General features: G+C 44.5%; 2 protein-coding genes across 2 annotated transcripts in view; one reads left to right on the top strand and one right to left on the bottom strand.

Annotated features, from left to right (window-relative positions):
* psmf1 (proteasome inhibitor subunit 1) overlaps nt 1–3,088 on the bottom strand; it is a 13,359-nt gene extending 10,271 nt beyond the window's left edge. The window contains exons 1-4 of the mRNA XM_083661901.1: nt 2,881–3,088; nt 1,758–1,910; nt 1,482–1,564; nt 265–459 (exon numbers count right to left, since the gene is read on the bottom strand). Coding sequence (XP_083518027.1) covers nt 265–459; nt 1,482–1,564; nt 1,758–1,910; nt 2,881–3,009 — 560 coding nt within the window. The 5' untranslated portion in view covers nt 3,010–3,088. The remainder of the gene's footprint in view (nt 1–264; nt 460–1,481; nt 1,565–1,757; nt 1,911–2,880) is intronic.
* Nucleotides 3,089–3,867: 779 nt separating this feature from the next.
* On the top strand, nt 3,868–22,439 carry pigu (phosphatidylinositol glycan anchor biosynthesis, class U). Its single transcript, XM_083661905.1, has 12 exons — nt 3,868–4,006; nt 4,612–4,676; nt 7,063–7,122; nt 8,767–8,829; nt 9,126–9,235; nt 10,824–10,924; nt 11,076–11,173; nt 12,946–13,100; nt 14,535–14,678; nt 15,804–15,928; nt 17,372–17,514; nt 19,252–22,439. Exons 1-12 carry the CDS (start codon nt 3,877–3,879, stop codon nt 19,363–19,365), a joined length of 1,308 nt encoding a protein of 435 aa, XP_083518031.1. The 5' UTR covers nt 3,868–3,876; the 3' UTR covers nt 19,366–22,439.
* The last annotated feature ends 2,165 nt before the right edge of the window (nt 22,440–24,604 follow it).

Below are 24,604 nucleotides of genomic sequence, written 5' to 3'. Positions count from 1 at the left end.
CAGAACATTTCATTCACTCTCAGACCAAAACTTAAAACAATCTGGGGGGGGGGGGGGGGGGGGGGAATTCAAAAAAAGCTTTTCTTTTTAAATGGTCTGTTTCTTCTTCTTTTCGTTTAGGTCCAAGTGAAATGTTCTATGGTCTCTCCTGTTTCTAAATATAGCTGAATCGTTTAGTTTGACCAAGTAAAACTATATCTATAAGCATTTTACGAAAGGTCTATGGGAAAATGAAGGACGGAAATGAGGACGGGCTGTACCAACCAGTTGGGCTGCATTCCCTGGCGAGGGCGTCGGCTGGGGATGCGGAGAGGGTCGCTGTCCTCTCCTCTCCGTCTCTCGTCCTCTTCCTGCTCCCCTCGGCTCTTCCTCTCTGCCTTCCGCCCCGCCGGTCTCCCCTGCAGGGGGAGCAGCTGAGTCCTCACCTTCTCTGACAAACTGGCCGCATCCTTGAACACACTGATAAAGAAGAGTTTGAGATTATATATATATATATTTTTTTTTTACTTCAATTTATCAAAGGAAAATAACTCCCGCACACTGTCTCCAAATGCAAAAGGTTTTATTTAACAGAAAGAATAACGTTTCGGTCCTGAGACCTTCATCAGATTCCTCAGCAACCCTAACCCTAACCCAAGTGGGTGAAGTAGATCGGCTGTGGAGATATGCGAAGGACACACACACACTTACAGACAGACAGAAAGAGAGTCCTTGTTTTATAGTTAGATGATACTGGAGTAGGTCTGTTATGAGCGAAGCTATGTTTATGTGTTTCTGCATCTCCACCATGTTGACGTTCCAAAACGGCTCAGTGACAGAAATGTATACCGTCTGTAAATCTGTGCGTTTTCTTCCGCAGCTAGTGGCATTGATCACGTGCACGTTGTCCTATACAGGAGGATCTGCACTTCAACATCGATACAATAATAGCTAAATAATAGCAAACTGTTCTAGTACATCAATTTTGCTCTTCAATACAGACCCCCCCTTTTTTCTTCTTCTTCTTCTTCTTCAATGTCTGCTCCCAGCTCTTTCACCAGTAACCAAATGCTGGTCCGTTTTGGCTGTGGCTGACACAAAGTTCTGAGCCATGATGACAACAAGACAAGGGCAAATTCACAATAGCTGCGACCACATCATGTGAATATTCGAAATGCAGGATGGTGGGGGAAGCCCGCCCTACTCTGCCTCTGCCACACTGCATTTCAAAATGTGCCCCCCCCCGACACCCCTTTAGACAATTGGCATGAACACAAACACACACACACACACACACACACACACACATATACGCGTATAGGCTATAGCAGTGGTTCTCCAACTTTTTCACTTTCACTGTCACTTTCCTAAAGTGACACAAATTAGATGCCGAAAACTGTACCCCGCTAAAGGGTCGTGAACGTTTTGTGGACCGACCGACCGAGTGGCTTCTAGAGCTGCTGGTCGCAGCTAAAAAGATTCCCATCCCTAAACACACTCACCTGTCATACGTGTTCAGCTGGTCAGCATCAATGTGATCACTGATGTTCAACGTCAGGTCTGTTGCCTGCTGTGTGCTGGCGTTCTACACACACACACACACACACACACACACACACACACACACACACACGTGATCAAAGATACAGAATACACACAGAAAGTATTATTAACTGGTATACATTTGTTTATCAAAATTACATTTAAATAGCAAGACAGCGAAACATTTTGAACAATAGCCAGCCCTAGGCGGCCATGTTGAGTGCAGCTGTGTTTACCATTAAGTTGAAGATCAAGGTGGGGTCTGCAGTGATGGCTTTCAGCATGAGCTGGGTGCCGCTGTCGTTGCCTTGGTAACGCAGAGTGTACAGCTCCTTGTTGCTGTTCCAGTCAGCAGGCAGCAATTCTGACTTCCTATCACTGCTAAGAGGCTGCAGGGGAGGGAGAGTGAGAGAGAGAGGGGGGGGAGAGAAAGAGAGACAGAGTGAGGGAGAGAGAGCGTGAGAGACAGAGTGAGAGAGGGAGAGAGAGAGAGAGAGAGGGGGAGACAGAGTGAGAGAGAGAAAGAGAGACAGAGTGAGGGAGAGAGAGCGTGAGAGAGAGAAAGAGAGACAGAGAGAGTGAGAGAGAGAGACAGAGTGAGGGAGAGAGAGAGCATGAGAGACAGAATGAGAGAGATGGGGAGAGAGAGAGCGTGAGAGACAGAGTGAGAGCATGAGAGACAGAATGAGAGAGATGGGGAGAGAGGGAGGGGCAGAGGAGATACACAGACAAAGAGCGAGAGCCAGACAGATGAAGAGGGAAGCAAATGGGGGTAGAAAGAGGCAAACAGGGAGGAAGGATAGAAACAAATGAGATAGAGAAATGATAGTTTAATGGTGAAAACGTCCAGTTAGATTAGCACCTCAGTCAGTGTCTGTCAACAAGACGTGGTGGTTCAATTCATGAAAAATAAAAATGTAATGATGATGATGATGCATTTCTCCATTGTTGAATGATTCTGTTATTTAATGTAACGTTTGTTAATTAGCCTATTGGAGACAGCCCCTCACTTGTATTTTCTGATGAGGAGTAATGTCAGAGTTAAGTGGTTATCTGAAATTACCAACACCCCTCCAGGTTAGCTGATCCTCCTAGTCAAGCAGTATAAGTTTAGTGACGATATTACTGTGCCATTTTTGGGTGCACTAAATATGCAAGAGCAGTCACTGTTTATAACACAGGGCGTTATATCATTTTTATTTACGTAAATGAGGCATACATTAAGAGTTCCTCAGCCCTCCAGGCACTACACCACTGTACGACACGTTGATGGATAAACAAGGGAACATTAACCTGCCTAATTTAGCAGTCGGGGTTAGCATTAGGGAGATAGTCTGTCTAGGCTTTAGCTAAACCCACCTCGTCTCCGGAGCCGATGCACCTGTATCCGCTCTTTACCATCTCCCAGTGGACGAAGCACACGGCGGCGTCCTGCGGACAGCTGACGCTGCCTCTGACGAGAGTGTACAACACCTCTAATCCTGCCATGTTTCTCTCCAAATAACTACAACGTTAACATAACACCCAAGTTTCAAGAGATGAAACGAAAACGAAACATTTGACTTGACGGCGGCGTAGCGGTGTCAAGTTGTCGCATAGCAACATACACTTCCGGTTTAAGGCTTCAAAGTAAATTAAGGTTATATGGGTTCTCTTTATAAACGGAAGATGTCTGAATATTATTATTGAGGGTATCATACAGCAGAGTATAGTAACGTTACCCTTCTGTTTTTTGGTTGGTTTAGTATTTTTGACAAGCTTGGAGGTGCAACGAATTATTCACTGACTGAGCGATTAGTTAACTTTATTTTAGAAGGTAACTGCCCTTAGCGGATACACAACAGTGGTCGAGTCTAGTAGCTTCGGTAACTTCACGTTGCTTTGTCATTGTGTTTTGAGCCAACACATAAAGCGTCCGGGGTGAAACCACGACTAGTCTTTCAGTTCCGCTAATTAAAATGCAGAACACAGTCGTGTCTTTATCGTTACCCAGTGTGCAGTAGTTATTTTCAAGTTCTCATCATTCACATAGTAGTGCAAATTCTGTACATGTATGGTTTTTGATATTACGTTGTTATTGCCTGATATAACGTTACTTGGTTGGTTTGCTGATATGGGAAATGATTTGCTTTGACCCTAATTAGCGCCTCAAATTTTGAGGCAATAATTCTATCAACAGATGGGCTATCTAGCAGTATTTTTATTTTATTGAAACACTCGAATGTATAATAATAACAATTTATCAATTCAGTTGAGTACACAGTAGAGAGAGGTAGGTAATCTGTGTAGTTTTACGACAAAAAAGCCTTCATTTCCCAGCGTGCCTCTCGCAGGGCGGATAGCTTCCTTGTCAAGATGGCGGCTCCCTTGACTCTACTTTTGATTGTAGCTGTTACGATCCGCGCAGCGCTTTATAGATCCAGTTTAGCGGACTTAATTGCGGAGAGAGTGGAAGTGGTGTCTCCGTTAAACGCCTGGAAGAGAGGTGAGCGGGTTTAGACTGTGTTTCTGTGGGGTTTCTCGGTCAGACGCTGCTCTGTTCGCCTCCGCCGCGCTGACACCTGTCTCATTGAGTGAACTGTTACTGTTACTAGCTAGCTTTAGGTTGGTTTCCCACACTCGTAAAGCAGGTTTAGCTACAAGGATGTGGTTTATAAGACAACCTGCTAACGCTAGCACGTTACCCGAATACACCTGTTGTGATGCGATGTGATTTCTTTGAATGGATAACGTCATTTGATTTGTTTAACCTGGTTAAACCATGACTCACAATTGATTTGGCGTGTATAGCATCTCCGATTAAGCTGTTGTTTTACTAGCAAACACGAGAAACTAGATGAGCTTTGTGTCCAGATTACATGTCAACACATTGTAGTAGTAGAAGCTGTATAGCTGCTAGTAGTATGCATGAGGAAATTGCAATTTTAAAACCTGGGAATGGATAATGATATATCCCCAATCGTCCAAAATGTATAATATCTTTCCCTTCACATAAAGCCACTGTAGTTGTTTCAGTAGTCAGTGTGTTTCTTGTTAAGGTGTGGAATGGGGAGGCGTAATCATCTTTCAGTTGTATTGTTTTGTTTTCAGTGGTGGAAGGTCTGGCTCTGCTGGACCTGGGAATCTCACCGTACTCTGGAGATGTATTCCATGAGGTGAGAGAGCACACACACACGCACACGCACACGCACACACACACACACACACACACACACACACACACACACACACACACACACACACACACACACACACACACACACACACACACACGCACACAATAAGCAAAACACACATACATTGAAGTGACAGATGACTGCAGATGTGGTTTATAAGCACACATCTTACCCTGCTCAAACACATGCCAGCAGTACACTGCTCTTGAACACAATCGGGCACATGCATGGTATGCAAAGTACTCAAGGAAAAATCCACTTTAAAACAATGATAAAGAGAAACAGCTGTCATCGTTTTGTATTTTTCTTATTCCTGTGGATAATTGTCCAGTTGTAGACGAGGTGACATCAGAATCAGAAGATTTAATGTTTAATCACCTCTAGATGCTTCCAGCAGCTACAGTGCAGTTTGATAGGGGAAAATGTTACCGGATGTAAAACATCTTTGGTAAACTTCAGGCTTTGGCGTCAGTCCCTCAGAGTCAAAAGGGTGAGTGCTTCTTTCTAGAGCCGCCATTTGCACCAAGAGACATTCAACAATCATACAGAGAGAAATCCATCCTAGAAGAGGAGAGAGACCAATTTATTCAGCCACAGTGGCAGAACAGAGACCAGAATGCAATGCAGCTACAACACATTATATAGTATATATATATTTATAGTATTTTTAGCAATGGACATGGCTGCGATCATAGACAAGCCTTAATGTTTAACTAATGCAACAAGTTCAGGCTCGTTCTCTGGGCGTTGTCGACAGGCATTCTGGGAAATGTAGGAAATCACTGACTGCATTAGAAGTAGGTGAGGCAGGTTGGGGCAAAGTCCTAAATTTCCCCAAGGCTATTAATAAAGTGTTATTTTAGGGCTGGGTATTGGCCTCACGATACAATACGTATCACGATACATGGGTCACGATACAATACATATTGAAATAATATTGCAATACTCTGCATCATTTACTTAAAATAAAAAAATACAGCTGAAAATAGAACTTGCTGTGTCCCATAATATGTCCATCACATTATATTGTGATAACTCACTGGACAAATTGAGTCGATTCAATATTTTCATTCCAATTTATTAGAACGATAAATCACTACAGCGATGAAATATCGATACAGTATTCCGGTGGGGGAAATATCGTGGTATCTTTCCGTATCGATTGTATTGCACAGCCCTACACACACATTACTGGTCTCTGGGTAAACATGTCCGACTGCTTTGTTCTCCCATCAGCCGTGTGTTTGTTCTCCAGTCTCCAGTTCTCCAGTGCTCCAGTCTAGTTTCAATAGCTTACAACAAGTTTTCTCCTCCCTACGCCTCATGTTAAACACCTCTAAAACCAAGGTCATGTGGTTCAGTAAAAAGGGCTCTGTGCTCATGTCACCACCTCTGTTCAGTACCCTCAGTGGAGCGACCCTAGAGCAGGTCTCTGAATATAAATATCTGGGCATATGGCTGGACAACACCCTGTCATTCTCTCAACATATCAAAAAGTTGCAAGCCAAGGTCAAAACAAAAATTTGATTTCTTTATAGAATGCGCTCCTCTTTCACTCTCTCTGCTAGACTCACCCTGGTTAAAATGACAGTTCTTCCCATCTTAGACTATGGTGACACCATCTACCGATCTGCCTGCAAAACTACTCTGCAAAAGCTAGACGCTATCTATCACTCTGCCATCCGTTTCGTTACAAATGCCCCTTTCAGAACTCACCACTGCACTTTATGTTCCTCTGTTAACTGGCCATCTCTACACACCCGTCACGAAATACACTGGTTCATGCTAATTTACCAAACTCTCCTTGGTCTGTCAACTGTCACCCCCCTACCTGTGTAGTTTGTTGCATACTGCACCTGCCGCATACAACACCCGTTCTGCTAACCTCATCCTGCTGAAAATCCCCCAAACTCACTCTGTAATCGGTCAGTTGTCTTTCCATTCTGCTGTGCCCACAGACTGGAATGGCTTACAAAAAACACTAAAACTGGACAATTTCATCTCCAAATCAGCTTTCAAGAACTCTATCATGCACATATTCACTGACACCTGCAACTGCTTCCTAAACTAACTCTTATCCCCTACCTGTCTGCTCCCACTGTTTTTGTTTTGTTTGCTCTGTCTGTCTTGCTATGTTTTAACTGTGTTTTAACTTCTGTTTTAACTTGTGTTTTAATTTGTTCTAAGTAACTTTGTATTTATTTTATCCCCTACCCCCTATCCCTCAAAAGGCTGTGCCTTCTGCCAGGTCGCCATTGTCAATAAGAATTGTTGTTCTTAATGACTTACCTGTTTAAATAAAGGTTAAATAAAATAAAATAACATTTGTCTGTTCTCTAATTCCAAATGTCTTCTCCTCCGTCAGACCCCCCTCATCATCTACCTCTTCCACTTTTTGGTGGACTACGCTGACATCACCTTCATGGTGAGTAACCAGCTGAATACAGCTTTAACACTATGTATTCATAGCCGTTTTCCCACATGCGTACCGGAAAATTACCTGTAAGTCAATATCGGACATTTCCCTTCACACCTCTCCTCTGGCATGTGGGAATCTATCAGCGAGATTGCCGGTATGTGGGGGGGGGGGGGGGGGGGGGGGGCACTGCAGAGCGGGTGGGGAGTGACGTGTCGGCAAAACTCCGAATGGTGAAATAAGTTTGCTTGTTTATCCGTTCACCTGCATCGCGTTGAAGCACTTTTTACAGACTGGCTTCATTTGATGTGTCCGGGCTTGCCTTGGCTGTCGGCAACGTTGCTTAGTCCCTGTCGGGCTGTGACTGAACGAGGAGGACGGACTGTGGCCAGAGAGCGAGCAGAGAGGAGAGGGGAAAATCTGCACACACACACATGAAGCTGACATAGGCTACTGCTCTTATTATCACAAGATCATTTCGCCAGTTTGCTTTAATGTGCGCTAATGATTAGATTATGCCCGCTGGAACATTAAGTAACGTGTGTACACCTCGCCCATGAGAGTGTCGCGCAGAATATGAAGATAGACTAAACCGGGGACAGATCATGACTGATGATTATGTACCTCTGCGCTGCTGCGTGAGACTAGAGCCGTCTGGAAGCGAGAGAGACCAGAAGGGAATTTATTTTGGGAAGATGCTCTGAACAATTTTGACGACGTGGAATGGAAGCGTCATTTTCGCATGTCCCGGTATTACGTGCTGAGTCTGGTCCGACCCGCACGCAGGATCACCCGGTGGCGAAAACCACTGGAAGCGCGTTTGCGACTGGCAATAGTCCTTTGGTGGTACGCAACACCAGGGGAATATCGAACAATCAGCTGTGTATTTGGTGTTGGACTGTCTACTGTGTGCAACCTGGTCCACGAAGTCACAGCCCACTGATAGCGGAAAATGACTGGACCCCTTTCTCACCTGTCTGTCTATCGCAGCATACCGCTCTTCTGACTAGCTAAAAACTGGTGAAATGGCCGCGACGACGGGGTCGCGCTTATACCGGCACGGCGCCTTTCCCACATGCAGCCATTTGACCACGTTCCGGTCATTTTGCGGTACAAAGCGCATGTGGGAAAAGGGCTCATGTGACACATGGCAGAAATGACACCTTCCATGTTTTTCATTTAACTGATCGGAATATTCCAACTGCAGCATGATTGTAAATACATCATGTCTCTTTCTGGACTGGAATAAAATGGCCAAAGGAATTTAAGGCCAAAAAGAGAAAAGATGATGCTTAGGATTTTGCACCACTGAATATAATAGAAGATGTTCTTCAAAGTGAACCTTGATTTTGAAAGTGAGGGATTATCTGCCAACATCAGGATAGCTTGTCAAACTGCTTTCCCTCTGATAAGAAAATGCTGCTTACAGTCATTTGAAAAGAGACTATTGTGAATTGTGTTTTGTTGCCGTTTTTGTCCATGAACCGGGACTATGACTGATATAAGCTATTGACTTATCTCTTTCTTTCTTTCTTTCTTTCTTTCTTTCTTTCTTTCTTTCTTTCTTTCTTTCTTTCTTTCTTTCTTTCTTTCTTTCTTTCTTTCTTTCTTTCTTTCTTTCTTTCTTTCTTTCTTTCTCTCTCCCCTCTCTAGATAGCAGATATGATCACTGCTGTGGCTCTCTACATTGCAGTGAAGGACTACAACAAACAAGTGGTAAGAGTCCGACTATCAAAACCACTAGTCGACACTGTGCATCATAGTCAACTAATTGTTCATCTCTGGTTTTAGGAATAATTCAATCAATAAATAAACAAACAAACAAATAAATAAATAAATAGAACATAGATTTTTTGAACAATCATTTTCTAGCGTGCTGTTGTGTTCTGTAACAGTCTTGTAACTGATTTGGCGGGCTTTTGTGTTCTGTAACAGTGTTGTGACTGATTTGGCGTGCTGTGTTCTGTAATGGTGTTGTGACAGATTTGGCATGCTGTGTTCTGTCGTTCCAGTTCAGAAAGCAGAAATATGCCTTGGAGGCAGACCGCTATCCTCCCGACTGTCTGGAGCTCATCAGAAGCCCCAAAGAAATGTACTACATCCCTCTAAAAGTAGCCATGTTGTAAGTACCACCTCCCTCTACCAAGCATGTCTGGAGAACTGTGCCATTTGCGCTCTGGTGGCACCAGATAACTCAACTGATATTCATTGTTATCTTGATGTGTTTTTACCTGGTATCATGAAACATCACAGAGGGTAAATTGGAACAGTGCAGAAAAGTGCATCACGCGTAGCTAAAGTGAAGCGACTGCAATCAGATTTGGTGGGAGGGAGGTCAGATCACCAAAACTCTGTCCAATAAACAAGCTACTTATGCCTACCCCACACTACAGGATAATTTGCAAGATTATGGCCAAGATTCCCCCCTCCCGATTTTCTCGGGGGTGCTCCCGATTTGAAGCGCGTCGGGCAGATAATCTTCCCAAATGATCCTGTAGTGTGTGGGGTTCAAAGATTCACAATCGGGAAGACTGCCTCTTCCCGATTGTGAATCGGGCATATCTAACATGTTAGATATTTACAACCCGACAGGCGATTGCATCTTGAGCAGAGAGCCAGTAGTAGCTGCGTTTCCATTACAGTTTTTCGCAAAATAATCTGGTCCGCGTCCGCTCGCAGCCCCGCACAGAAACAAAGAACGAGGAAATTGTCATCGAGGTGAAATACCCGTGCGTCTTTGAACGGGACGGAAAACTAAATGCTATACTGCAAAGCATGTAGCCTACAACAAGCGCTTAGGTCTCAGCTTCCCGCATCGGCGAGTGTCCGCACGGAAAAGTGAGTCAAATCAGCAGACGCGCCCCTCCACAAGACACCTGTGCAGACGGTTTTCGCCTGGCCGTGCACAGTAGGCCTACACCCCGAATGGACGCGGCTGTCCGCGCAAATATTAGTTAAACAAATCCTTTCAGTGCAAATGCATTATAAAAACAAAAAATAAAATTTGTTTAGAAAACGAAATGACACTACTACACCCGGTGCGCACACTGAATAGGCATTTTAAAAGTTAACGTCGAGCCCTGCTTCCAAGGTGAATCTTCGGCATAATCTTCTAGTGTGTGGGGTTGCGTTTGAACAGACGCGATTGTGTGTGTGTCCCAAGATTGAAATGTTAAAAAATCGGCTCTCTCTGTCCTGTAGTGTGTGGGCTCTCAAGATTTTTATAATCTTCAAGGATTTGAAAATCCTGTAGTGTGGGGTAGGCATTACAGTATGTGACTTGTGTTTACAGGCCCTGGTTCACTGGTAATTGGGCAGAGTGAAACAAAATGCACCGACCAAAAAAGTAACAAAGCACTAACTTTTCCACTCTGGTTTGAACCAAAGAAAAGCTGTAGGTGTGACTGCACCTTACATGCAGCCATGTTGTTAGTGCCATACCCTTGTAAAAGCAGCCATGATGGACGTATGGCAACCCGATGCAAAAATCTGCTTGTCAAATCTTACACCTCTAAAAGTAAACATGATATATGCACTACATTATTTCTATTGGTTACATTGAGGCAACAAAATCATTCCTGTTTGAAGAATTGAGATATGTTTTTATTATTGCATCTTTATCATTGCCTTCTCAGCTGCTTTCTCTTCCTCCCCCATCCACTCTTTCACTCTCTCTCTCTCTCTCTCACCCTACCTTCCCTCTCTCACAGTTACCTGTTGAACCCGTTCACCATCCTGTCCTGCGTCGCCAAGTCAACCTGTGGCCTGAACAACGCCGTCATCGCCCTTTTCATCCTCACTACTATTAAAGGTAAACTCTTGAGTTCCTCCAGGATGCTTCTGAACTACAACAGAGATGTGATCTTTCCAGACGTATTCACACGAGCACAAAATGATCACGTCAGATAGAGGTCATGGATTGATTTTATTTCTATGTTTTTTTGTTTGTTATGGTGTTCCAGGAAGTGCCTTGTTGAGTGCCGTGTTCCTGGCCTTGGCTACATATCAGTCCATCTATCCACTGACTCTCTTTGCTCCGGCACTGCTGTATTTGCTGCAAGTATGATGTGTGCACGTACACACGCGCACACGCACACGCACACACACACACACACACACACACACACACACACACACACACACACACACACACACACACACACACACGCACACACACACAAAAACAATACCCCATAGAGCAGAGGTTCTCAAATGGTTTTCAGCCAAGGACCCCTTACAAGATAAAATATACCTTCTGATTTGTGATTTTGGGCTAAGCTTAATTGTTGGTCCCCGGACCCCCATTTGAGAACAACTGCCATAGAGACACTGATATATGAAATAGGACACGCCCATCACGGGGGGAAAGCTCTCCATTCACTTCCACACACCAGCATAATTTTCCTTGAATTAAACATAGCTAAAAGCTATGGTGGTGGGCTGCGCAGACAATAAATGTAAAACAATTCCAATAGAAGTTTTTTTGTACTCCCGAGCAAAACAAGGAAGCCATTGACAATTGGCGAGAAGAAAAATGTCGATCTTGCTGTCAAGGAAGTAAGTTGGAGTGTTCATCTTCTGTATATATGATCTTTGTGTGCAACATGCCACCATGCACGCGACATAGGAGAACGCCAGGATTTTTTTTTTTTTTTTTTAACCTTTATTTATACAGGGGGAGTCTCACTGAGAGCAATGCTCTCTTTTTCAGGAGTGCCCTGTTCCCATTCACACACACACATTCACACCTGGAAGCTGCCCAGTACAACCACAGTCTGATCTGCTGGCCACTGACCAGCTCCACTGGAGCAGTTGGGGTTAAGGGCCTTGCTCAAGGGATTGGGGGGGGGGTTTGTTTCCCCCATTTTGGCCGTGGTTTCTGAATGATGACGCGCTCCGCAGTGTCTCTATTGAAGGTCATAGTGCCGATAAGGCTCGGCAACATGGCCCAAAAATCATTTCTCTGTATTTTTAGGCTGAATGGTGATACATGATACGTATCTCGGTAAATGACACTATTAATAAGTGGGCTAAATGTTGTAAGTGAAAGCCACATGAGAGATGTCACATGCACTTTCATTAAAACAAAACAGTGATCAAAATAAAATGCAAAGACAGGGTTTCTTTCCTTGTTTTAAAATGTACAGCTGCTAGCTGCCCAAATACTTCCGGCAATATTGTAGAGATGACTATTGGTGCTTTCACAAAATATTTACAACAATGAGACTTTTCATAAATAATAATCAGTAATGTGGATATAATGACTAAGTGGGTAATAGAACAATAGGCAATAGAACAGCTACAACAGTCTGGTAAATTCTGAAAATTACATCACTTGACTGTAATGCAGCCTTTAAAACCAGGAAAAGACAACACTTATGCCATATCGCGATTTTACTATATCCAAAATCTAAGACGCTGTCTAGCCTCAGCCTCAGTTTGCCTCCATAGTAAACGGTGTTCATTTATATAGCGCTTCTATCCAAAGCGCTTTACAATGAGTAGGTACCTTCACCCATTCATGCAAGCTTCCACGCAGGGTGCTGCCACAGCCATCGGGAGCACTTTGGGGTTCAGTGTCTTGCCCAAGGACACTTCGACATGCGGGACATGGAGGAGGCGGGAATCGAACCACCGACCTCTTTCATCCAAAGCGATTAGGGGCTCTACCTCCCGAGCTACTACAGCCGCCACATATCGCTATCGATATAAAATCGATATATTGCCCAGCCCAAAGTGCAGGATGGTTTCATAAAGTTGTATTTTTGCTCGCTTTAATTGATGTATTCTCTCTGTCTCTCTCTCTCTCTCTCTCTCTCTCTTCCTCCCCAGCGTCAGTACATCCCGGTGAACTGGCGGCGGTCCAGCTTCTGGCTGTTCGCCCTGCAGTTTGGCTCCATGTACCTGGGCAGCCTGTTCGTCATCATCTGCCTCTCCTTCTTCCTGCTGGGCTCCTGGGACTTCCTGGCCTCCGTCTACGGCTTCATGTGAGGGAGGGGGAGGGGGAGGTTTGAAAGGAGGCGGAGGGAGGGAGGGAGGGAGGGAGGGAGGGAGGGATAGCATGTCCCTGACATGTCGGGTTGTCCGTGTGCGTCTGTCGCCCTCGTTTTTGCGGCGTGTCCCGCACCGTTGGCTCCTAGTTGGCCTTGCCGGCGGCTCAACATTAAGTAAAACAAAATTGTAATTCAGCATATTATTAAATCTCTTCGCTGACATAAAATAGCATAATGTAAGCTATGTCCATATTTAGCACTTCAGCTATTGGATAGTTTGAGGTCGCCGCCAATTTTGATCCAATCAGAGAAAAGTTGACCTTTTCTGGGAAAGGGAAGGTCGGCTGGCGATGCCTATAAAGGACTATATGTATTCTTTCACCCCGAATCCAACGCCGCATCCGTCAGTCTCTAGGAGTTACGGATGCAGAGATGCGTCCGCCCTGCCTGCAGGACTACAGGAGAGAGATAGAGAACAGCGGGGGGGTGGGGGGTTCCAAGTTACTGACCAAACACTATTTCAGTGATTGCTGTCAGAATATACAGAGCCATTTAACACTTATTTTAACACAAAAACATGGCTGAATGCAGCTTTAAATGGCTAACATGTCAACGTGTAGGTAGCCTGTGCATGTAGCATGTAGCTTTAAATGGCTAACATGTCAACGTGTAGGTAGCCTGTGCATGTAGCATGTAGCTTTAAATGGCTAACATGTCAACGTGTAGGTAGCCTGTGCATGTAGCATGTAGCTTTAAATGGCTAACATGTCAACGTGTAGGTAGCCTGTGCATGTAGCATGTAGCTTTAAATGGCTAACATGTCAACGTGTAGGTAGCCTGTGCATGTAGCATGTAGCTTTAAATGGCTAACATGTCAACGTGTAGGTAGCCTGTGCATGTAGCTTTAAATGGCTAACATGTCAACGTGTAGGTAGCCTGTGCATGTAGCATGTAGCTTTAAATGGCTAACATGTCAACGTGTAGGTAGCCTGTGCATGTAGCTTTGAATGGCTAACATGTCAACGTGTAGGTAGCCTGTGCATGTAGGAGCGATCAGACCGGCTGAGATAATGTAGCTGTTTTGGGAGCCAGACGGACGAGGCTAAAATCCCTCTTTCTATCTGGGACTGGTCCTTTTGATAGCCAGAGGCCTCATTCATTATTTAGCTGCCTTTCTCCTGCAGTGAATGGCATTGCTGTTGAGCTGCTGCAAGCCTTGTACAGTGAATGAACCCTGACATTTACTGGTCTGGACACATCTGAATTCTGTCTGTCTGTCTGTCTTTGTGCTGACCGAATACTCTCAAAAGAAGAGAAAGGATGATTAAAATCCTACAATGGGAGGACATTCTCTCAGGCGGCTGCCTCGGTCTCATGTATGTTTATTGAAAAAGGAAAAGACGTTTGACTCTCTGTGTCTCCCTCCAGTCTCACGGTGCCGGACCTGACCCCGAACATCGGCCTCTTCTGGTATTTCTTCGCCGAGATGTTTGAGCACTTTCGCCTCTTCTTCCTCTGCGTCTTCCAGATCAACGTCTTCTTCTACACCATCCCTCTGTCCATCAAACTCAAGTAAGTCCTCTTTGCTCATTATTCTCTCTGTGGTGAGATTCGTAGCCCTGCTATTACCCTCCCTGTAGGCAGGGGGGCGCGAAACTGCAGTTCTTTCCTGTCCAAAATGGCGGTCAATCATGCTAACTCCTGTCCATATTTTTCCCCCCATGATGGAGAAGGCTAGGCGAAGGCATGACCCACCCCTCTCTGCCTCTGATTGGCCTAGCGTCAAATGTTCATCCAATCACATTCGCTTAGCTATCCTGCATCTCTTTCTACAGTCTGTGGTGAGACTCAAGTGGGTCAGACAGACAGCAGTTTTGCTTGCTAGCCTGAATGAAAGACGCCATGTGTGTTTATGTTTTTAATATAGTCTGGCCCTGTGGTTTATAATGCTACTGCTGCTGCTGCTCTTGGCAGTGCACGTATGTAGCCTATAGGGAAATCTAAAAAACAAACATAAAAGACTCGTGAGAATGATCAAGGGTGATATAAAAACAGGGTCAATGCATTACATTGAACTTTAATTCAGCTCATTGTAACACAAGAGTGACATGTATTTGAATTGAAATATAAATAAGAAGAAACAAGGTGATGACATTAAAGGTCCTTACACATCGGGAGCGTTTTTTTCGTGCGATTAAGTTTCGCCGAGCGTTATTGCGGTGTTTATTTTTTCGAACCACGGTCGATTTTTCAGAAGTTCGCTTCCGACGTGTACACATCTGTGGCTGTGATTGACAGGTGGGTCAAAACTCACATCGCAATTTCGTGCCGTATATTCGCATCGCTCTTGATGTGTAAGGACCTTAGAATGAAAAGAAAAAATACACATTCAAGTAGGCTATTGATCTCACACATAACCTTTTGATTCTATGCTGTCATCTGCCATCTCATGCTTGTTGATTTAATGATTGTTTTGCACCTGCTGCTCACTTTATGAACAAATAATGCTTAGTGACTGAATGGAATATATTAGGCTCGTTTGAGATGACTTCTGACTCGCCTGGGAAGCAGGCGAGGGCAGCCGAGTGCAGTCAGCCAATCAGAGGCAGAGAGGGGCGGGTCATGCCTTCGCCTAGCCTTCGCCATCATGGGGGGAAAAAATATCGCTAACTCCTGACCTGTGTGTGTGTGTTGCAGAGAGCACCCAGTGTTTCTGATCTTCATGCAGTTGGCGGTGATCGCCATCTTTAAGTCGTATCCCACAGTGGGAGACATCGCCCTCTACCTGGCCTTCCTGCCTGCCTGGAGTCACCTCTACAGATGTAAGTGCATATATCCAAAGATTTTGTAAATGTATATAAGATAACACACAGACTCGCAGTGTTCCTGTGTCATTTTTGTAGCAGAAGCCAACCTCCATGTATCGGGGTTAATATTGGAATCAGATATCCAGTGATACGTTCATGAAAAATCCACAAACAAGATTATTGCGCTATAAAATTAAAATTAAAACAAGAGAAAGTTATTATTCGAGTGGACGGAAATCAGCCATTTCAGTACAGTGATTTTTCTTAACGGCTAAATTTAAGAGAGTGTAATAACGTATACAATGTTTTCTTGTAGTTGCATTGTTAATATGTGACATGTTGGTGTTTAACTGAAAATAGAACATACAATAATAAACCTGGTACAACATGCAATAGAGAGCCAAAGTGCACGTCACTTCCTGCCTCGCCATGCGTACCAAGGTCTGAAAAAAATATGAATGGTGGTGAACAGCGAGATTATACTTTTTCTTTATCCCGTTTGAATTGTGCCATGAGGTCCACATGTACATTTTGTCAATAATAACTATCCATGTCAAGAAAGTTGCAGTTTGTCCTGACACTGAAACCTAACATTTAGTTTAGTATGAAACCGCTCAATCGACTACATATCTCATGTCGCACAATATACGTCACACCAACACCAACAAAGCTTGGCGGGAGAGATGTCACTTATGCGACTGGTTGTGTGTCGTCTTTCTGATTTACAACTTAGGCCGTGGCCACACTGATCCATCAGAAAATGGGCAGAATTATAAAACGGATAGATGTATGTCCGTTGCATGTACAAGTGACCCGCTTGCACAGCAGGTGGCGGTAAGCACCTTGAAGGTATCAGCGACCCGCCTATAAACCGAGAGAAGAAGAAAGCTGGCGTTAGCTAGCTGTTAGCTCTGTGCGCTACGTTACTTATGTGGCAATAAAATGCCAACTGAATGACCAGATTGATGTAATGGTTGCCCAGTTCGAGTCGTGCTGTTTCCATGAAGCCCACCAGCTTTGATATCTGTTGGCTAGTTGTTGATATTTACAACGGTAAAATAACATGACGTTATATCGATGCGGACAACCCGCTCAGCCATTTCTGCTCTGAGAACGCCTCCTGGACTCTGATTGGCTAAACGGACGGTGACTATCCGACATGTCCATCCAGAAAAAGTTCAGCCCTCTTGAACTTTTCTGTCCGTCACATTATGCAAATTTGCGTTCACCAACATTCATATGGCCCGTGCGCATAGGGTCTGACTGGAAGGGGAGGGACTTTGGCTCTCTATAAATGTCAGATTTAAAGGAGAAGAGCGCACAGTGCGGCTGTGCCAAATCATGACCACACTTCATTTCAGACCTCTGCTCTGGTTTGTTGGAGAGTGTGACCTTTGAACCCGTAGTGAAGCAGACTCAGCAGAAAACTCATATCTGTCGTTTGTGTTCCCTGTCCAGTCTTGAGGAACATCTTCTTGGTGTGCTGCGTGCTGCTGGCCTGCTCTGCTCTGTTCCCGGTGCTCTGGCACCTCTGGATCTACGCCGGCAGCGCCAACTCCAACTTCTACTACGCCATCACACTGCTGTTCAACGTGGCACAGGTACTGTAGGACGGGACGGGAGCTAGCAATGGGAAGAAGTAAGTTACTTGTATGTTAGTTACTGGGTGACGCTTCTGGAGCTACGCTGGCAGTCCGGTCAAATCACTACTTTACCCGGGTTTTTTTTTTTTTTGTTTTGTTTTTACCTGTGGCCTTCCAAAACTCTCCCGCCAGTCTGACAGTTTCACCAGCCAAAACTAATTTTAGAGGAGAGAAGAACGTCCAAAGGATGAATTGCCAATAAACAAATAAACTCAGTAGAACCAAATGAAAATGTACCAACACTTAGCCGGCTGTTGATTTAAAGGTCCCATTCCGTGCAAAAGCTGTTTTTACTTGTAAATGCATATATACTGCTGTCAGCCCTCCCTGTAATGAGTGGTCACACGCTCAGAACTGCCACAGTTGGATTTGTCCCTATCCAGCGTCCCTCTGCAGTCTCCTCCAAGCCACACCCCCAAACGCTTCGTTTGCCCAGAGGGGAATCTGGGGGAATCGGGACGTCACTAGCTTCCTCACGCATACTGCGCGGGTCTCTCTCACACAAGCTACCTGCACCATTTAGTCTATAGCCACAAAATTAACACTTCTAGCTGGAGCGACGCCAACTGTACGTGATCCAGCAACTGCAGAGGTGCATTTGGTAAGTCTAGGCATTTTGAGATGTCCTCTTTAGCGTAGTACCGTTTAGTTAACGATAACTTGCAACCTAGCGTGCTGGTCCACAGACGCTAATCTGATTGGCCGCTGGGAGCCTGGGGCGGGCTCTCCCTCAGCGGCCAATGGGAACTGTTAGTTCTGAATATATTATAGAAACAGACCATTCTTGGGAAGCAACGAGATGAGGAAGTGAGAACTCCGTCACAACAAACGGGTTTGCTATATTTTCGACAGATTAATCCAGAATCATGTTTTATGGACCAGAGACACACGTTTTTAAGAGGTTACAGCTGCACGAATTGGGACCTTTAAGGCTGCACAGTTGATAATGTATCATTGCAATTGAGTTTATCTTCTTTCCATGTCAGACCTGGGTCAAATACTCCGTTCTGATTGGATGGATTCGGCCTGGTGCTAAATATCAAAAACATGTGACAAACTCCACCCATCTGCCCTTTAAGCCGTGCAAAACTAAACGCTGCAAAACAAGAAAAAGTCATTCCAAATCCAAGTCTGTTCAATGTATAGAATCGGCCACAATAGACGTACATTCAGTTAAACAATTTGATCGTACCTAATGAGTGGCTCATCACTAAAAATGAAACCAACATTTCATGTCAAACTTTCTAGTGAAATAAGTCCTCAGGTGGGGGTTTGAGCTAATTTTGGTAATTTTCATCGGTCCTAATGGTCAGTTATCTTGTTTCATGTCCTCCAAATTCCCATCCTCACGACCAGTAGACGCCTGGTGGCGCCTACTGGTCGCATGGTGCTGCAGCTTGATTGGCTGTCTTGCTGTCTTGAATTGGACGAGTTCACATTGGCCCCCCCTCTCGTCGCTGCAGACAACAGCGACGAGAGGAGGGGCCAAATTCAACTGGACCAATTCAAAACGGAAAGGCGGCAAGACAGCCAATTAAGCTGCAGCAACCAGCAAGCTACACCTCTCTCTCTTTCTCTCTCTCACACACTCACACTACACACACACACACACACACACACACACACACACACACACTACACACACACCCAGAGGCCATCATGAGTGTCATAATATCTGTCCATTTGCCCCCTCAGATCCTGCTGGTGTCGGACTATTTCTACGCCTACCTGAGGAGAGAGCACCATCTCACGCACGGACTGTACCTGAAGAGGAAAGACGGCTCTGAGGCTACGCTAGTCCTTAAATAGAACACACACCCTTCGACACACACACACACACACACATACACACACACACACGCTCTTAACACACAAACCACCTGGATCACAGCCTCTACCAGGAGAGGGGGAACTGCTCCGAGGTGACGCTCGTACCTCAAAGGGAACAAACACAAACCGAAGAGGATCGAAGGCTTTGACGCCACACAGGTCTTCAGACACAACACGCGCACACAGACACACACACAGTAATTGTGCCTGGTACAGCCTCGTATACAGAGCCACAGTTGACACCATAGTGACGCAGACACATGTAGGTGTAGGCGACGGCGAGCCGGACGGGGTGTAGGAATTTGACTTTGACATACTCCTGCCTCGTCACACAGACGGACAAACATGACGTACTTCACACTCCCCCATTTCACTTTGTTTGCTGGTATGCTCTTATTTTGAAGCTGCCAGCAGTCTACTCCCAGAGGGCTTTTATTTTGAAGCCCCCCCCCCCTTCCCCCCCTCCTGCCAGCCGCTCCTTGAAGGACTTTTCATTTTGAAGCCCCGTTCGCCCTGCAGCCTAAAATGTCCAATTGTCTCTCTCTCTCTTTACTTAACGGTTTCTTTCAAAGTACTTTTTTTTTGGTGTGCCATTCATCGCCGTCACATTTTTCTGCGGTTTGCCGTTATTTTTAAATGAAGGGAAATCAGTGTCGCTTCTTGTTGGGACTCGAGCCAATACTGAACCCACGGTACACAAGACTGAACACCAGATGGCGCTGTGATGCCTTCAGCTACATGCAGTAAAGTAGACAGAGCCATCTGTAAAGTAGTCTCTTAAAACAGACTGTCTCATCTACATCCGGCGAATGCAGCTATACACAGTCTGTACGTTACACCCCCAGAACATGCACAAGGAAGTTCGGAAAAAAACCTTCAGACAGGAAAGAAGTTCGACGGAATCCGACCAATCACGACACGTGTCCACGAAAAATGCGGCATATTGGATTCTGATTGGACTAATGAGCGGAAGACCCGCCTTTCTGCGATTCTGATTGGACTAATGAGCGGAAAACCCGCCTTTCTACTTCCCATTCCGGTTGGTGCATGATTCTCCCCCACGAAGTACAGACGGTATGGCGGAAGCATTTGAAAATTGCGGAAGCCAACTCGTCTGTTCTAAGAGACTATCTGTAAAGGGTTGTGATACTGAAGTCACAGAGGTCCCAGTCGCCCCCCCCCCCCCATCGCTTCCTCATAGAAAGCAAGTCTGGAGATTATCAGCTGTAGACAAGGAAACACAGGATTTTTTTTTTTTTTTTTTTACATTTTTGTCTTCTTTTTCTTTTACACCGTTCCAAGTAGAGTGTCAGGAAAGATTGTGAGAGATTGGAGTTGACCCCAGAATCATGTGTTTACACGGTACACGCCTTTGAGCAACCAGGGCGCCAGTCTGTGAGCTTTTCACTAATGAAAATCATGACTCAACCATTTGTATAGCACATAGAAGTTTTCACTCTTGATTGCCAGGCGACAAACCGATTTCCTGATTAAGCAGAGTTTGGAAAACACAATCTACTTCCAGGAGTAAAATAGGGAGTCAATGGTGGATGTAAAAAAAAAAACTAGATCTCTCCAGTGTCGCACCGGTTTTATAGATGCAAGCCTCTGCCTCGAGAACCAGCAGTATATCTGTAATATTATAGCATTCTTTGCGTGCCCTTTGGGCATCAGCGAGAAGATAACCTTTATACTTACCGTAGTTTTTTCACAATATACATTTGTATGATATACAGTTATAATAACCCTAACACTTAGCCTGAGATTTGAGATTAAGCTGAGGCTGCATTCATGTCATGTAATATAACCATAGGAACAGATTGGAAAGTATTTAGGTGTTTTTGAGTGCTGAAGCCATCACATGCTGTCATTTAATTATTCTGTGGACTGTGATTGCTCTTGGTGATCATTATTCCGAGCCTTTTCATCTTAACAAATACACCCTCGGTGTGTATTGTAATACATTGCATTTTATAAGAATATAACACACTTTATTTAAATAGTGCCTTTGTTGAGCAGAGTTTACAAGTTGTTTTACAGAATAAAAAAAAATACAAAGACAATGTAAAAACAAACGTACAATAACAAAAAAAAGTGAAGCAAAGCAAATCAAAATTAGTGTGTCTGTCAACCACAATCGACAAGTCCAGTTAGTTAACTCCTGCCCTGGTAATATTAAGAGTTCACGAAGACAAAATAACGGAGGTTATGGTTTTTCTTTTTTATTATTATTACCGGTAATATATCATTCCATGAACCTGACTAAAGGCATTTTCTTCAAATCCCAAGTATTCCAAGTACGTCTTGAACGCTGAACAGTGTTTTCAAGGAGGTAGCTCGTCTCTCCCACGTGACATGAATGCAACGTGAACCTCTTATCATACGCTAAATTAACACGTTTTATTTTTGCAAAGGGAACATCAGTCAAATTTAAGAATTTCCTCGTTATATTAATGCTAACCTCATTAATTAAATTCCACAGCTCACTGTCCCAAAGCTTAGAGTATCGAGTATTAACAGAGAGATCTCAGTTTGAATTCTCTGTTGTACTCTGAATGTGATTGACCTTTTTTTAGAAGTCACTCTGTTGGTCGGTCTATCCACAAAAAATGGTTGGTCCTCACTTTGAGCGGATGCATGGTTCTGGCACGGGATGTTAGTGACATACATGTGTGTCACATGATCAAAGTCTGTCACAAATCACAAAGGCACAGAGACATTATTGTGACATGACGACTGACTGGCCGCAGCTATTTGCGGTTTCACGCTTGTTGTGAACCTGTTTGGGCTGAATGTCCATGACGGCCATTTTTAATCTCGACACCAATGAATGGATCAGCGATGAACTCCCTTGTGAAATATTTATTTATTTGCTGCACTGAAAACTTTTTGTGTTGCGATTTACTCGTTTTGTTTCTCAGTTGGAGGAGCTCTTATGTTGTTTTGATACTGTATGTATGTTCATGTGTTTGTTTTATTACTTGCTGTTTAAATGCAGGGTGGTATTTGAAAGGGGCAATGTTATATTGAATGAATGATTTAATGAATGAACATGTCGCAAATAAAAAAGATGATTATTATTAACCTTCAGGTGTTGGGTTCGCTCTGCTTTTCAACAGCATTCATACTGCGTTTCAAATGTGAAGACCAATATCATCTAAAAGCAGATTTTGATCATGTGACTTGTGTTTGGAATCTTAGGTGTGGCAACAATCACCATGTTCAGGTGAGGGTGTGGTGGAAAGGGGTCCAGTAGTGTAGTACCGGACCGGTTAGAACGAATCCCTGGCTTTGTCGTTTAGGTCGTAGTGATGACGGATATGTCTCTTAGATGTTACTATGCATTTTATGATATCACTGATGATGTCACTGTTTTATGACATCACTGATTATGTCAGTAGGAGTTATGACATAACTGATGATGTCAGAGGAGTTATGACATCACTGATGATGTCACTATGTTTTATGACATCACTGATTATGTCAGTAGGAGTTATGACATAACTGATGATGTCAGAGGAGTTATGACATCACTGATGATGTCACTATGTTTTATGACATCACTGATGATGTCAGTAGGGGTTATGACATCACTGATGATGTCGCTATGAGTTATGACACCACTGATCACCAAGGACAGATGGAATTTAGCTTCCTAGCGTCTGGGACAGTTTGTGACTGTCCATTGTCCCTGTCGCACACAAAAACTATATATATATAGTTTTTATATATTATTATATATATACACACACACACACACATAATGATGTACAACATTGGCACTATGTGGTCAGTTCACTGTGATTTTTATTCATTTTGAAAGTTTTTTTTTCACATTTTGTAATCACAACACAAAGTGTTGGTGGGGCTCGAGGCCGCTCTGCTACAGCCAGGTGACCATCGGCATCCAGCCCAGCACTATGTGGTCAGTTCACTGCGATTTTTATTCATTTTGAAAGTTTTTTTTCACATTTTGTAATCCCAACACAAAGTGTGGGTGGGGCTCGAGGCCGCTCTGCTACAGCCAGGTGACCATCGGCATCCAGCTGAGCCGACGGAGATCATCTGGGCAGCAGTTATCTGACGGGCTGTAGTGATCATCGCTGTGGTGATCGTAGATATCAGATGGACTGTTGTGATCTTGAGGATGGGCTCTCATATGAGGCTGCCAATTAGATGTGTCAGGCATACTGTGGCCGTCACCATGGCGATGAGGGTAATCAGCCAGAGGTGGGTGGTTGTCATCGAGCTGACGGTAGGTTGCACGGTGCTGAGGTCGGTAGCTGTCTGGATGACGTGCAGCAGCAGCACCATGCAGAGGTGGAGAGAAGTACCTGTCTTCTTGGTGGTGCAGCTGCGGCTCTTCCACCGCAGTTGAGCTGCGTTGAGGGGGGGGTTTCCTCCCCTCTGGTCTTGCAGAGATGCTGCCATAGCGAGGGGATGACCCACCTGAAGCTGATGGTGAATGTCCTGAATGTTGGGGAGACGATCCTGCCCTCCTTAGGCTGTTCCACATTTCCAAATATGGGTCACGTTGGCTGCCTTCTGGGTGTAGAGGCTCGTCCTGGACTAGCACCTGTGGAGCATCTTCAGACTGAGGTGGGTCCTGATGATCACTTGGTGGTGTGGATGATGATGCCTCATGCCTCTGGCATCTGGGCTGTGACATGGCGCATTGCGAAAATAGTACAGAGTCAGGAGGGCTAGAGATCAGCATGTCTTCAATGCGTTGCAGTCGGTCATTTTGCTCTCTCATCATGGTATGAATAGATCCTAACACATCAGTAGAGATAGGCTGGCTGGCCTGCTCATGAACAGGGGTGCGATGCCCAACAGGGTAACTGTTCTCATAAGCGCGGAGATACGATGGCGGGCGGCTGCTCCACTGTGGACACTCTCCACCTGGTCGTGGTTTTCTCTTAAAGAACATCTTAAGGCTGAAGTGGTCGATTGAATCCCGGTTCTACCAAGGGAGGAGTATTGGTTCCTGTTCGTACTCAAACTCATACTAATCCCACCACCGTCTACTGGTCCTATTTATACCACCAGCAGGGCATGATTTATGACATCACTGATGATGTCACTGCATTTTATGACATCACTGATGATGTCACTATGCATCCTAGAGGGATTTATGACATCACTGATGATGTCACTAGCAGTAATGACATCACTGATGATGTCACTATGTGTTTTATGACATCACTGATGATGTCAC

Source organism: Poromitra crassiceps, assembly GCF_964638095.1.
Source record: "Poromitra crassiceps genome assembly, chromosome: 27".
Classification (NCBI taxonomy): domain Eukaryota; kingdom Metazoa; phylum Chordata; class Actinopteri; order Beryciformes; family Melamphaidae; genus Poromitra; species Poromitra crassiceps.
This window is presented reverse-complemented; position numbering and strand designations above follow the sequence as displayed.

What these genes read in the sequence shown, in the direction of transcription:
- pigu (XM_083661905.1), top strand. Translation starts at nt 3,877, where the DNA reads ATGGCGGCTCCCTTGACTCTACTTTTGATTGTAGCTGTTACGATCCGC. An exon ending in GTTAAACGCCTGGAAGAGAG is followed by an intron (nt 4,007 to 4,611) that starts GTGAGCGGGTTT and finishes TTTTGTTTTCAG; the next exon opens with TGGTGGAAGGTCTGGCTCTG. An exon ending in GCCTCCGTCTACGGCTTCAT is followed by an intron (nt 13,101 to 14,534) that starts GTGAGGGAGGGG and finishes GTCTCCCTCCAG; the next exon opens with TCTCACGGTGCCGGACCTGA.